The following is a 15,043-nucleotide window of genomic DNA, read 5'->3' as shown; positions in this document are numbered from 1 at the left end:
TCCCAGAATGTACTTATTTTCGCTATGCTGGGGACTCCATTTCTAGTATTGAGGTCCATTTTCAGAAGGTGGATTTGGTGAGCATGAAAAAAGGGGGTGGGGGAGTAATCATACAAACAATTGTGTCCAGGCCAGGTTCCTGGGACATGAGGGCTCCCTCTGAATGGCAGAGGCACCTGACATCCGTAACTGTTGTGCACCCTGCGAATGACTTTATGGTCTAAGAATGTATGTTCAGAGCCCTAGCTAAGGAATCAGGAGTGGCAAGATCCTGGAAGGATGCCAATCTATGAAACCCTGAGTCAAGAGGTCAAGCTGGGCACCTGTTTTCCTTTTTCTTTTTTTTTGCAGGAGTTTCACTCTTGTTACCCAGGCTGGAGTACAATGGCGCGATCTCGGCTCACTGCAATCTCCGGTTCAGGCGATTCTCTCACCTCGGCCTTCCCGAGTAGCTGGGATTACAGACATGTGCCACCATGCCCAGCTAAATATGGAGATGCGGTTTCTCCATATTGGTCAGGCTGGTCTCGAACTCCCAACCTCAGGTGATCTGCCCGCTTCAGCCTCCCAAAGTGCTGGGATGACAGGCGTGAGCCACCGCACCTGGCCAAGGCACTTGGTTTCTTAGATCACCCACTTGGCCCTCTTCCAAGTTGTACTTTCCTTCTTTCCTTCCTGTTCTAAAGTTTTTTAATATTTTTTTTTTTTTCCTGAAATGGCATCTCACTCTGTAGCCCAGGCTGGAGTGCGGTGGTGTGATCTCAGCTCACTGCAACCTCTGCCTCCTGGGTTCAAGCATTTCTCCTGCCTCAGCCTCCCGAATAGTAGGGATTACAGGTGCCTGCCACCACGCCTGGCTAATTTTTGTATTTTTAGTAGAGATGGGGTTTCTCCACGTTGGCCAGGTTGGTCTCAAACTCCTGACAACAAGTGATCCTCCTGCCTTGGCCTCCTAACGTGCTGGAGTTTGGAGTTACAGGCCTGAGCCTCTGTGCCTGGCCTGCTTTTTTTTTTAGACTGAGTCTTGCTCTCTCGCCAGGCTGTAGTGCTGTGGTGCGATCTCGGCTGACTGCAACCTCTGCCTCCCGCGTTCAATCGATTCTCCTGCCTCAGCCTCCCGAGTAGCTGGGACTACAGGCGCATGCCACCATGCCCAGCTAATTTTTTAGTAGAGATGGCGTTTCATCATATTGGCCAGGCTGGTCTCAAACCCCTGACCTCGTGATCCGCCCACCTCCGCCTCCCAAAGTGCTGGGATTACAGGTGTGAGCCACTACGCTCGGCACTGGCCTGCTTTTTGACAAGCTTTTACTACTGCTCTGCAGCTTACCTCCCTCTGGCTTTCTGCCTTATGCCCCTCAGTGCAATTCTTTCTTCTGAGGAGGCAAGAATTGAGGTTGTTGCTGATGTGTAGGGATTCACCACCCGGAATCCACCAGTAACAGGTCGAGGATGCTAGTCGAAAATGTTATGTAAGCTGCATGCTTTTTACAAATGGTAGTGGTTCTCATGTCCAGCAATGGCCACTGCACCGTCCCTGTATGAAAGTTCCCTCCACAAATCTATGTCTCCTTTGCTGTCTCCAGATCTCCTCCTCTACCTCTCCCACACGGTGCCTTCCCTACTGGAGTAAACTGGGGTCCCGCAGGGCACCCTTTCCCTGCAATTTTTTTTTTTTTTTTTTTTGAGACAGAGTCTCGCTCTGTTGCCCAGGCTGGAGTGCAGTGGTGCGATCTCGGCTTACTGCAGCCTTTGCCTCCCGGGTTCAAGCGATTCTCCTACCTCAGCTTCCTGAGTAGCTGGGATTACAGGCACGCACCATCACGCCCCGCTAATTCTTTTTTTTTTTTTTTTTGTATGTTTACAAAATAGGGACGGGGTTTCATTATCTGTTGGCCAGGCTGGTCTCGAACTCCTGGCCTCAAGTGATCTGCCCCCCTCGGGTTCCCAAAGTGCACCTGGCCTCTCTCCCTGCATCTTTATGTGCCTGCAACACCAAGAGGGAGCTCTTGGCCCCTGGGTTAAGGTCAGGGCTCCAGAAGCCCAGGGTCAAGGCTATGGCCGCATCCCAAGGACGTGCATCCCTGCAAGAGGCTGCATCAGACAGGCATGGAAGAGGCGCCGCTGGGGCCTCCTTGAATTCCTGCTGGGAAAAGCAAGTGGAGGTGCTCCTTGAAGAAACAGGGGGATCCCACCGATCTCAGGGGTTCTGTTCTAGCCTGCGGCCCTGGATCGTCCAGCCTGGGTCGGGGTGGGGAGCAGACCTCGCCCTTATCGGCTGGGGCTGAGGGTGAGGGTCCCGTTTCCCCAAAGGCCTAGCCTGGGGTTCCAGCCACAAGCCCCACTGGGCAGCGCCCGGCCCCGCCCCTCCAGGCCTGGCACTCGTCCTCAACCAAGATGGCGCGGATGGCTTCAGGTGCATCACGACACCGGCGCGTCACGCGACCCGCCCTACGGGCACCTCCCGCGCTTTTCTTAGCGCCGCAGACGGTGGCCGAGTGGGGGACCGGGAAGCATGGCCCGGGGGTCGGCGGTTGCTTGGGCGGCGCTCGGGCCGTTGTTGTGGGGCTGCGCGCTGGGGCTGCAGGGCGGGATGCTGTACCCCCAGGAGAGCCCGTCGCGGGAGTGCAAGAAGCTGGACGGCCTCTGGAGCTTCCGCGCCGACTTCTCTGACAACCGACGCCGGGGCTTCGAGGAGCAGTGGTACCGGCGGCCGCTGTGGGAGGTGCGATCTCGGGGCAGGGCCAGGAGGCGCCCGAAAGCCCGGCGGTGGGAGTGGGGGAGCCCGGGCCCCCTGCAGGCTTCTTCCCCTGGGCGTCTCCGAGCTGGGGCCCGCAGGAGGTTAAAGGTCAACGGGCTTGGGGGCGCCGGGTTGGGGGACGGGGGAACAGGAGCACCCTGGAGGGCCGGGGCGGATTAGGCAGGAGGAGAAAAGGCTCCTGCCGCGCCCTTTCCCGAGGCAAAGGCTGAGTCTGTGCAGTATCCTTCCTTTCAATATTTATTTTTAATTTTTAAAAATTTTTTTGAGACTAGGTTTGCACCTGTTTCCCAGGCTGGGGCGGAGTGGCGCCAGCCTAACTTCTGAGCTCAAGCGATTCTCCCGCCCCAGCCTTGCAATTTAGCTGGTGCCACCACGCCTGGCTAATTGAAAAAAAAAAAAAAAAAATTATCTGGGCTCGGTGGCTCACACCTGTAATCCCAGCACTTTGGGAGGCGGAGGCGGGCGAATCGCCTGAGGCCAGGAGTTTGAGACCAGGCTGGCCAACATAACAGGGTGAAACCTCATCTCTACTAAAAATATAAAAATTAGCCAAGTGTGGTGGTTCATGCCTGTAATCCCAGCTACTTGGGAGGCTGAGTCAGGAGAATTGCTTGAACCCGGGAGCAGAGGTTGCAGTGAGCTGAGATCAGGATGCCACTGCACTCCAACTTGGGCGACATAGTGAGACTACGTCTCCAAAAAAAAAAAAAAAAGACAAAAAAACTTAAAAAAAAAAAAAAGATACAGGGTGTCACTATTTACCCAGGGTGGTCTCGAACTCCTGGCCTCAAGCCATCCTTCCACGTTGACCTCCCAAAGCGCTGATTACTGGCATGAGCCATTCACACACTCTGGCCACAGCGGCATGCACTGCACAGAGCTGGGCCCGGGGATCGGGAGGAGGTGACAGTTTAGATGTCCTGAGGTCAGCTCTGCCGAGGCAGGAAGTCCCTTGGTTTTCAAGGTTCACATAGAGGACAGGACATGACATCAGGCCCAGGACACCACCCCTGTTCCCCTCCTGACTTGGATGTGGTCTGCAGAGAAGTGGAACTGGGTGAGGTCTGGGCGGCTTTTGCCTGGTCTACATCCTTTTTTTCTGACTTTGCAGCATTCAGTACAGGAGGGAGAGAGGAGGGGGCTGGGTGCCAGTGTGTGCCCCACTCACAGTGTCCTAAGCAAAGCTCCCCCCATTCCTCCAACCAGACTTCCTCCCTGTGACAGGCAGTGGCCATCTGCCTCTTAGTCACAGGTCTGAACCTTCTTGCCTCTGGCTGGGATGTGGCCCTGGGCTCGCTCCTGTCTCAGGAGATATTGTGCCCCATCCACTCTGAGGAGGAACTCCTGGCCCCACTGGCCCAGGTGCACAGATCGCCCTGGCAGTTGACCTGTCATCAGCAAGTTATGTGTCCTTTCTGCCAAGAGTCCCCGGTATGTGTCAGGGCTTGTGCTAGGCCTGGGGGCACAGCCGTGCAGCACACTGGTCCTGGACCCCTTTGGGGGCCTAGGAGCTGAGCCCGGCTCTTCTCTCCAGTCAGGCCCCACCGTGGACATGCCAGTTCCCTCCAGCTTCAATGACATCAGCCAGGACTGGCGTCTGCGGCATTTTGTCGGCTGGGTGTGGTACGAACGGGAGGTGATCCTGCCGGAGCGATGGACCCAGGACCTGCGCACAAGAGTGGTGCTGAGGATTGGCAGTGCCCATTCCTATGCCATCGTGGTCAGTGCGGCCAGGAGCAGGCAGGGCGGGTGGGGGGGCACGGCTGCTGAACAGCATGGGACCTCCAGCTGCCACCCACGGCATGTGTGCTGGGGTGGGATGGTGGGGGGTCCTGCCCTGCCCTGCCCTGGGGGCTGTGCCCTGTATAGGGGGATAGGTAGCCTGATCCACCCCATTGGGATGTCATTCTTCCCGTCTGGCTGGAAGGCCCCGGAGCCCCATGCTGCAGGTTATGTGAGGGAGTGCCCGATAGCAGGGTGCCTCCTCATGCCCTGACCTGCAGCCCCCTCCCCGTATCTCCTGTGTCTGCAGTGGGTGAATGGGGTCGACACGCTAGAGCATGAGGGGGGCTACCTCCCCTTCGAGGCCGACATCAGCAACCTGGTCCAGGTGGGGCCCCTGCCCTCCCGGCTCCGAATCACTATCGCCATCAACAACACACTCACCCCCACCACCCTGCCACCAGGGACCATCCAATACCTGACTGACACCTCCAAGTGGGTACCATCCTGCCTCCATTGCACACACCCACCTTCCCGCCCCACCCTGTGGTCTTCCTGGTAGGGACTGGGTGGCCTTCACAGAGTGGAGGCCTTGGATCTGGGGAGGCCAGGGAGGCCTGTGAGCTGAGGTCAGGGGACCCAGGGCAAGGGCCCAGGGGACCCAGGGCAAGGGCCCAGCGAACCACAGTCCTCCCATCCTAGGTATCCCAAGGGTTACTTTGTCCAGAACACATATTTTGACTTTTTCAACTACGCGGGACTGCAGCGGTCTGTACTTCTGTACACGACACCCACCACCTACATCGATGACATCACCGTCACCACCAGCGTGGAGCAAGACAGTGGTGAGGGCTTCTGGTAGGATCCTCTCTTAGCGGGGCCCAGGGTGGCTCTGTTTGTTCCCTGTTTGGAAAGCTCTCCCAGGAAAAAGGTGCTCCCAGCATCTCTACACCCTCACAGATTCCCTTCCACCTATGAAGCTAAAATTCAGCCTGTGTGAGCGGATACGGGCTCCCGAAATCACCCGTGTGGTTGACCTCGCTAGGAGAAGAGGGGTCTGGCCTAATGTCACACAGCTCGGGGTGGCAATCCTGTCCCTTCTCTATGGTGCTACTCTCACTCCATCTCCCCTTGCTACACATTGTGCTCAAGGAACAGGCAGCTTCGGTGGGGGGGTGCCAGGCATGGTGGCTTATGCCTGTCATCTAGCACTTTGCAAGGAGGCCCTGGTATAAGGATCACTTGAGGCCAGTAGTTCAAGAGCAGCCTGGGCAACATAGCGAGGCCATCACCACAAAAAATTAAAAAATTAGCCAGGGATGGTGATGTGTGCCAGTAGTCCCAGCTGCTGAGGCAGGAGAATCACTTGAGCCTGGGATGTCAAGGGTGCAGTGAGCTATGACCACACCACTGCACTCTGGTCTGGGCAACAGACGCAGACCCTTTCTTTTTTTTTCTTTTTTTTTTTTTTTGAGCTGGAGTCTCGCTCTGTCGCCAGGCTGGAGTGCGATGGCGTGATCTTGGCTCACTGCAACCTCTGCCTCCCGGGTTCAAGCGATACTCCTGCCTCAGCCTCCCGAGTAGCTGGGATTACAGGCACCCGCCACCACGCCTGGCTAATTTTTCTATTTTTTTTTAGTAGAGACAGGGTTTCACTCTATTGGCCTGACTGGTCTTGAACTCCTAATCTCAGGTGATCCACCCTCCTCGGCCTGCCAAAATGCAAGGGTTACAGGCGTGAGCCACTGTGCCCAGCTGGGATACCCTGTTTTTTTTGTTTTTGTTTTTTGTTTTTTGTTTTTGAGATGGAGTCTTGCTCTGTTGTCCAGGCTGGAGTGCCGTGGCATGCTCTTGGCTCACTGCAACCTCCGCCTCCCGGGTTCAAACAGTTCTCTTGCCTCAGCCTCCTGAGCAGCTGGGATTACAGGCGTGTGCCACCACGTCCAGCTAATTTTTGTATTTTTAGTAGAGATGGGGTTTCACCATGTTGGCCAGGCTGGTTCAACTCCTGACTTCGGGATCCACCCGCCTCAGTCTCCCAAAATGCTGGGATTACAGGAATGAGCCACAGCGCTCGGTCTGTATTTAAGAAAAATTTTTGTTTTAAGTTTTTTTTCTTTTTAAAAATATATCTTTTTCAGGGCGGGCACGGTGGCTCATGCCTGTAATCCCAGCACTTTGGGAGGCCAAGGTGGGGGGATCACGAGGCCAGGAGATCGAGACCATCCTGACTAACACCGTGAAACTCCGCCTCTACTAAAAATGCAAAAAATTAGCCGGGCGTGGTGGCAGGGGCCTGTAGTCCCAGCGACTCGGGAGGCTGAGGCAGGAGAATGGCGTGAACCTGGGAGGCAGAGCTTGCAGTGAGCTGAGATTGCATCACTGCACTCCAGCCTAGGGGACAGAGCGAGACTCCATGTCAAAAAATAAAAATAAAAAAATATGTATATATCTTTTTCTCTTTTTGAGATGAGGCTTGCACTGTGGCCCAGGCTGGAGTGCAGTGGTGAGATTATTGACAGCCGTTGTGGGGCCGCGGTTCTAAGTTTAAAAGAATTTAGGCTGGGTGTGGTGGCTAATGCCTGTCATCCCAGCACTTTGGGAGTCCAAGGTGGATGGATCGCTTTAGCTGCAAAGTTCGAGACCAGCCTGGGCAACATACTGAGACCCTATCTAAGAAAAAATAAATAAAATAAAATAAAATAAATGAATAAAAAAGAATTTAAAAAAGAATCCCACAGCAAAGACAATGCACCATAGAGCAATTTATTGCCAAGGAAAGGTATTTTGGAAGTTAAGTTTAGAACAGCCTGGGTGCACTGGCTCATGCCTGTAATCGCAGCACTTTTGGAGGCCGAGATGGGTGGATCACTTGAGCTCAGAAGTTCAAACCAGCTTAGCCAACATTAGCTGGACATTGTGGTGTGAGCCTGCAATCCCGGCTACTCAGGAGGTTGAGATGGGAGAATTGTTTGAACCCGGGAGGTGGAGGTTGCAGTCAGCTGAGATTGCAACACTGCACTCCAGCCTAGGCGACAGAGTGACACCCCCATCTCAAAAAAAATAGTGAAGTGCAAAATGCACAGTTCACCCTGAGACACAGAATTCAGGACAGGCTGCTCGTAAGGATGAGACAGCACCGATTATTACTGGGGAAACTCCCTTTCTGGGAGTCTTCCGTGATGAATTCCTAAGGAGCTGGGAAGAGGTGTTACTGTAAGCACGTTCTGGGCCATCCTCTGGTTGCACATGCGTAGTAGCTGTACATGCTTGTTCACACGTCACGTGTCTCAGCGCCGTGGTTGGCATGTCTGAGGGACACGGTCACTTCCTTGACTACCTATCCTGCCTCAAGATCATAGCTCACTGCAGCCCCGAACTCCTGGCTCAAGCAATCCTCCCACTTCAGCCTCCCAAGTACCTGGGGCTGCCGGGGCTGCAAGCACGCACCACCACGACCGGCTGATTGTTTGTATTTTTAGGGAAGAAGTGGTTTTCCTATGTTACCCAGGCTGGTCTTGAACTCCTGGTCTCAAGCGATCCTCCCACCCCAGCCTCCTCAAGTGTTGGGATTACAGGTGTGACCACTGCACCTGGCCAAAATCTTTTTTTAAATTAAAGAAAGCACCGGGTGCGGTGGCTCACACCTGTAATCCCAGCACTTTGGGAGGCCAAGGCGGGTGGATCACCTGAGGTCAGGGGTTCAAGACCAGCCTGGCCAATATGACAAAACCCATCTCTACTAAAAATATAAAAATTCGCCAAGCATGGTGGTGCACGTCTATAATCCCAGGTACTTGGGAGGCTGAGACAGGAGAATCACCTGAACCCCAGAGGTGGAGGTTGCAGTGAGCCGAGATCATGCCACTGCACTCCAGCCTGGGGGACAGAGTGAGACTCTGTCTCAAAAAAAAAAAATTAAGAAATTAAATTTAAAAAAAAGCAACAGAAACAAATGGCTGCCTGGCAGCGGTGGCTGCAGGGCGCTCCTGTTTGTGTGACTCAGGTCATATCCCTCCCTCAGCCCTGGTCTCTCTTGTTTCTTGCAGGGCTGGTGAATTACCAGATCTCTGTCAAGGGCAGTAACCTGTTCGAGTTGGAAGTGCGTCTTTTGGATGCAGAAAACAAAGTCGTGGCGAACGGGACTGGGACCCAGGGCCAACTTAAGGTGCCAGGTGCCAGCCTCTGGTGGCCGTACCTGATGCACGAACGCCCTGCCTATCTGTATTCATTGGAGGTAATGGTGGTTTGGGACATGCCTAAGGGAGGTCTTTTGCCCCCATGTGGTGACCCTGGCTTCAGCAGGAGCCCAAGACAGGTGGATGGGCAGGCATGGTCCTCTGAGCTTTCTGATGTTTCTCACCCTTGGTGGGAGGCCCATTTTTTTTTTTCTTTTTTTTTTTTTTGAGATGGTCTCACTCTGTCACCCAGGCTGGAGTGCAATGGCCTGATCACAGCTCACTGCAGCCTTGAACTCTCAGCCTGCAGCAGTCCTCCTGCCTTGGCCTCCTGAGTAGCTGGGACTCGCATGCCACCATGTCTGGCTAAATAAAAAAAATTTTGTAGCCTGGGCAGAGTGACTCATGCCTGTAATCTCAGCATTTTGGGAGGCTGAGGTGGGTGGATCACTTGAGGCCAAGAGTTCAAGACCAGCCTGGCCAACATGGTGAAACCCCATCTCTACTAAAAATATGAAAATTTGCTGGGCATGGTGGCGAACACCTGTAATTCCAGCCACTCGGGAGGCTGAGGCAGGAGAATTGCTTGAACTCAGGAGGCAGAGGCTGCAGTGAGCTGAGGTCACACCACTGCACTCCAGCCCGGGGGACAGACTGAGACTGTCTCAGAAGAAAAACATTTTTTTTTGATAGAGATGGGGTCTCAGTCTGTCGCCAGGCTGGTCTTCAACTCCTGGACTCAAGTGATCCTCCTGCCTTAGCCTCCCAAAGTGTGGGAACTCCAGGCATGAGCCACCTTGTCTTGTCAAAGGGAAGGCCATGTTTTGAAGGGCAGGTTCCCAGGGTCAGCCAGGGTAGGGCAGAACCTCTGATTGCTGCATCTCTGCTTACAGGCCCAGAGGCAGCTGCTGGGGTGCACGAGGGGCCTTCCTGCTGGAGGACAGGCTGGATGGGGCTCAGGCTGTCGGGGTGCTCACACCTGGTGCTTTGGCTGTCATAGGTGCAGCTGACTGCACAGACGTCACTGGGGCCTGTGTCTGACTTCTACACACTCCCTGTGGGGATCCGCACTGTGGCTGTCACCAAGAGCCAGTTCCTCATCAATGGGAAACCTTTCTATTTCCACGGCGTCAACAAGCATGAGGATGCGGACGTGTGTTGGGGCTCCTGGGTCCTTGTGGGGGCTGCTTCTGGTCACCCTCCACTTTCGCCTTCCCTGTGTCCTGCAGTTGAGGGCAGCTCAGGGCAATGAGGCAAATGGCTCCAAATGGAGAGGGGGCTCATGGGGTGGCTCTCCAGGGTCCTGGCTCTCAGAGGAAGTGCAGCTTCGACAGGGACAGGGGTCACTTGGCTCTGCTATCCCCTAGATCCGAGGGAAGGGCTTCGACTGGCCGCTGCTGGTGAAGGACTTCAACCTGCTTCGCTGGCTTGGTGCCAACGCTTTCCGTACCAGCCACTACCCCTATGCAGAGGAAGTGCTGCAGATGTGTGACCGCTATGGGATTGTGGTCATCGATGAGTGTCCCGGCGTGGGCCTGGCGCTGCCGTGAGTCTCTGCTGTGCACCTGCTCCGCCTGCCCAGCCCGGGGGCGTCACCGTGACCCTCCGTCCCTTCCCTCCTGGCCCGCAGGCAGTTCTTCAACAACGTGTCTCTGCATCACCACATGCAGGTGATGGAAGAAGTGGTGCGTAGGGACAAGAACCACCCCGCGGTCGTGATGTGGTCTGTGGCCAACGAGCCTGCGTCCCACCTAGAATCTGCTGGCTACTACTTGAAGTGAGTGCTCCCTGCCTGCCCTTGGCTAGATTGGGAAGGAGACCCTGGCAGGTGGCTGGCCTCGGTGGGCGTGTGCTGTTCAAGATCGGCCTTGCGTCCAGCCCAATGGGAAGGCTGTCCATACCCAGATAGTTCAGGGGACCAAATATCTACCCACCCAAATTGTGGTTTTCTTTTTTGTTCTTTTTTTTTCTTTTTGAGATGGAGTCTCACTGTATGGCCCAGGCTGGAGTGCAGTGGGGTGATCTCCGCTCATTACAACCTCTGCCTCCTGGGTTCAAGTGATTCTCCTGCCTCAGTCTCCTGAGTAGGTAGGATTACAGGCACCCATGAACCACTGTGCTGGGCCTGTTTTTTTTTTTTTGAAATGGGTTCTTACTCTGGTTGCCCAGGTTAGAGTGCAGCGGTGCAGTTTTGGCTTACTGCAGCCTTGACTTCCCAGGCTCAGGTGATCCTCCTGTCTCAGCCTCCCAAGTAGCTGGGATTCTAGATGTGTGTCATCACGCCCAGCTAATTTTTGCTTTATTTTTTATTTTTTGGATATGCAGTCTCCCTCTATTGCCCAGGATGGAGTGCAGGGGCATGATCTCAGCCCACTGCAACCTCTGCCGCTCAGGTTCAAGTGATTCTCCAGCCTCAGCCTCCCGAGTAGCTGGGATTACAGGCACATGCCACCACGCCCAGCTAAGTTTTCCTTTTTTCCTTTTTATGAGATGGAGTCTCACTCCGCGGCCAGGCTGGAGTGCAGTGGCGCAATCTCGTCTCACTGCAACCTTCCCTTCCAGGTTCAAGTGATTCTCCTGCCTCAGCCTCCTGAGGAGTTGGGATTACAGGCACATGCCAACATACCCTGCTAATTTTTGTATTTTTAGCAGAGACGGGGTTTCACCATTTTGGCTAGGATTGTCTCGATCTCTTGAACTCATGATCCGCCCGCCTCGGCCTCCTGAAGTGCTCGGATTACAGGCGTGAGCTACCACGCCTGGCCAACTTTTGCATTTTTCAGTAGAGACGGGGTTTCACTATGTTGGGCCAGGCTGGTCTTGGACTGCTGACCTCAGGAGATCTACTGACCTCGGCCTCCTAGAGTGCTGGGATTACAGGCGTGAGCCACCGTGCCCAGCTAATTAGAGACTGGGTTTCACCATGTTTGCCAGGCTGGCGTGGAACTCCTGGCCTCTAGTGATCCTCCTGCCTCACCTTCCCAAAGTGCTGGGATTACAGGTGTGAACCACCACACCTGGCCCCCTTTTCTTCCTTACAATCGTGCAGTTCTAACTCAGCGTTCAGAGTTGGATTTTTCACTTGAGGTAGAAGCAGGAGAGGTGGTAAAAATGCTTCTTGACTCATACAGCACACCCCAATTTCATGCAGTGCTTTGGGCTGAGCCAAGTCTGCAGCAGGCAGAAGGCTCTGAGAAGTTGTTGCAGCCTGGGCCAAGGACAATTCAGAGCTCGGGGGCACAGGGGTGTGCTCAGCAGGACTGGGTGGACAGGCCCTTTGTTGCGAAGGGGAAGAGTACAGGCTTCCAGGAGCAGGTGTTTGAGGCTTCTTTGGGAGGTGGCCAGAGGAGATGCCTGTTTTCTGGGGCAGGATTTGGAGGGAGCCACCCAGGCTGGAGAAGTTCAGCCAGGCTGTCACAGGCTTTGAAGTTTCCCATCTGAGAGCCTGGCTGTTGGAGAGTGTGGGTTTGGAACTTGAGGCTAGGGGGTTCTTTTCTGATCTGTGCCAGCCACAGCCTTCGGATAGGCAGAGCAATGATGGGGGAGGGCGTAAAAGAAGAAATGAACTGAGGAAAGAGAAGAGGAAAACAGGCTTCAACAACAGTCTAGGCTGGGTGCGGTGGCTCACGCCTGTAATCCCAGCACTTTGGGAGGCCGAGGTGGGTGGATCACCTGAGGTCAGGAGTTTGAGACCGGCGTGGCCAGCAGATATTGAAACCCTGTCTCTACTAAAAATAAAACAATTAGCGGAACACAGAGGTGGGCGTCTGTAATCCCAGCTACTTGGGAGGCTGAGGCAGGAGAATTGCTTGAACCCAGGAGGTGGAGGTTGCAGTGAGCCAAGATCATGTCATTGCACTCCAGCCTGGGCTACAGAGTGAGATTTTGTCTCTCAAAAAAAAAAAAACAAAAACAGTCTGTACTGTGGAGGCCTCGGGCAGGTGCCGGGAGCTCTGAGCACAGACGGGTCCCTCTGTTGGGTTTTTCCTCCCTTCTAAGGGCCATTTCTTCTTATTTATTTATTTATTTTTTGAGATGGAGTTTTGCACTTGTTGCCCAGGCTGGAGTGCAATGGCACAATCTCGGCTCACTGCAACCTCTGCCTCCTGGGTTCAAGTGATTCTCCCGCCTCAGCCTCCCGAGTAGCTGGGATTACAGGCATGCGCCACCACGCCCAGCTAATTTGTATTTTTAGTAGATATGGGGTTTCTCCGTGTTGGTCAGGCTGGTCTCGAACTCCCAACCTCAGGTTATCTGCCTGCCTCAGCCTCCCAAATAGCTGGGGCCACAGGTGTGTGCGGCCATGTCAGGCCAAGTTTAAATTTTTTTTTTTTTTTCCTGCAAGATGGAGTCTTGCTCTGTTGCCCAGGCTGGAGAGCACTGGTGCAATTTTGGCTCACTACAACCTCTACCTCCTGGGTTCAGGCAATTCTTCTGCCTCAGCCTCATGAGTAGCTGGGATTCCAGGCGCATGCCACCATGCCCAGCTAGGTTTTTTTTGTATTTTTTTTTAGAGATAGACTTTTACCATGTTGACCAGGCTGGTTTCAAACTCTTGACCTCATGATCCACCCGCCTCGGCCTCCCAAAGTGTTGGGATTACAGGCGTGAGCCACCATGCCCGCCCCTAATTTTTAAATTTGTTGTAGAAACAAGGTCTTGCTGTGTTGCCCAGGCTGGTCTTGAACTCCTGGTCTCTAGTAAAACTCCCAAAGTGCTGGGATTCTAGGCGTGAGCCGCTTTGCCCGGCACTTGCACCATTTCTCTGCATGCGTCTCCACTCCCACTGCCCAGGACCTGCGGACTTAGATTTGAGTCACTGCTGAGCACCTCGCACCTAGCCCCATGCCTACCTCCCAGCCTGCACTCCCTGTTTGCTTGATGCATTAGTAAATATCCCTCCCAAATCTGCATCCATCCACCTCCTGTGTTCAAGAGCTGTTTCAGGGAGTCAACCTCATTTTTGCCAGTGTCCAGCCTAGTGACCTCAGCTCTGTGTACCTGGAAGGGTGGCTACTCCTCTGGGGGTATAGGATTCGGAGATGCGGGTAGAAGGAGTGATGTTAGAGAGCTCGGTCTAGGACTAGAGGATCATATGCCCTTATGTAAAATACATCTCAAGTTAGGGAAGAAAGCAGCGGCTCCATGCTTTTTTTTTTTCCCCTTTGTTTTTGTTTGTTTGTTTTGAGACAGGGTCTTGCTCTGTGGACCAGGCTGGAGTGCAGTGGCACGATCTTGGCCCACTGCAGACTCCTCCTTCTGGGTTCACGCCATTCTTCTGCCTCAGCCTCCTGAGTAGCTCAGACTATAGGCGCCGGCCACCACGCCCGGCTAATTTTTTGTATTTTTAGTAGAGATGGGGTTTCACCGTGTTAGGATGGTATCGATCTCCTGACCTTGTGATCTGCCCGCCTCGGCCTCCCAAAGTGCTGGGATTACAGGCGTGAGCCACTGTGCCTGGCCGCTAATTTTTGTATTTGTAGTAGATAGAGTTGGGGTTTCACCATGTTGGCCAGGCTGATCTTGAACTCCTGACCTCAAGTGATCCAACCTGCCTCGGCCTCCCAAAGTGCTGGGATTACAGGTGTGAACCATTGTGCCTGGCCCCGTGTTGTGTTCTGGCGGTGGAAGATGGGACAGAGAGGATGGGAGGGTGTCTGAGCCATTCCTGGACTGATGGAACCTGTTTCTTCTGCCTTTTATGGACAGGATGGTGATCGCTCACACCAAAGCCTTGGACCCCTCCCGGCCTGTGACCTTTGTGAGCAACTCTAACTATGCAGCAGACAAGGGGGTGAGCCTGGGGGTCCCCACCCCACTTCTCCCTGCCTTTGCCTGGGCTTGTCCTGAAGCCTGGTCATGGGAACAGCCAGAAAGAACCATGCGCTACCAGTCTGGGTTTTATTTCATTTTCTTTTTTACTTAAAAAGATAGAGACAGGGTCTTGCCATGTTGCCCAGGCTGGTCTCCACCTCCTGGGCTCAAGCGATCCTCCTGCCTTGGCTTCCCAAAGGGCTGGGGTTACAGGTGTGGGCCACCACACCCCGGCCGCAGCCAGTCTGTTTTCACAGATGGTCTTTGGGTTAATGAGAATTCTCCCCCTGCTTACTCGCCAGGCAGTGTGGCTTTCTCAATCCAAGGAGGCTGGGCATAGGGAGATGGGATTTGTTTGCTCAGTTTGGACTCAGCATTTTTTGCACTTCGATTTAATAGACTCATAAAACGTCAAAGGTTTAAGGGAGCTTAGAGTTCATCTGGCCCACATCTGGCTGATGAGAATCTCTAGGGGAAGTTTTTATGAAATGCCAGATCTCTGCATTCTGAGGTCCTGATTTAGTACGTCCAGGGTTGGAACTTGAGTTTTTCTTTTTCTTTTGTAGAG

The 15,043-nt window shown here is 54.0% G+C and overlaps 1 protein-coding gene across 6 annotated transcripts in view; it reads left to right on the top strand.

Annotated features, from left to right (window-relative positions):
- The window catches only part of GUSB (glucuronidase beta), an 87,248-nt gene that overhangs the window by 63,239 nt on the left and 8,966 nt on the right, over nt 1–15,043 (top strand). Inside the window, exons 4-13 of one of the 6 annotated variants that reach the window (XM_063708576.1) lie at nt 352–545; nt 1,873–2,725; nt 4,296–4,481; nt 4,794–4,978; nt 5,186–5,328; nt 8,533–8,720; nt 9,662–9,814; nt 10,029–10,207; nt 10,292–10,438; nt 14,371–14,455. In XM_063708576.1, the coding sequence (XP_063564646.1) occupies nt 2,516–2,725; nt 4,296–4,481; nt 4,794–4,978; nt 5,186–5,328; nt 8,533–8,720; nt 9,662–9,814; nt 10,029–10,207; nt 10,292–10,438; nt 14,371–14,455 (1,476 nt within the window). In that variant the 5' untranslated portion in view covers nt 352–545; nt 1,873–2,515. Of the gene's footprint in view, nt 1–351; nt 2,726–2,886; nt 4,193–4,295; nt 4,482–4,793; nt 4,979–5,185; nt 5,342–8,532; nt 8,721–9,661; nt 9,815–10,028; nt 10,208–10,291; nt 10,439–14,370; nt 14,456–15,043 lie in introns of those variants that run through there. The other 5 variants (XM_055346960.2, XM_055346959.2, XM_063708577.1 and 2 more) reach the window with 5 other exon arrangements.

The sequence above is a fragment of the Gorilla gorilla genome, chromosome 6 (genome assembly GCF_029281585.2).
Source record: "Gorilla gorilla gorilla isolate KB3781 chromosome 6, NHGRI_mGorGor1-v2.1_pri, whole genome shotgun sequence".
NCBI lineage: Eukaryota > Metazoa > Chordata > Mammalia > Primates > Hominidae > Gorilla > Gorilla gorilla.
The sequence above is the reverse complement of the archived record's forward strand: the minus strand, read 5'-3'. Positions and strand labels throughout refer to the sequence as shown.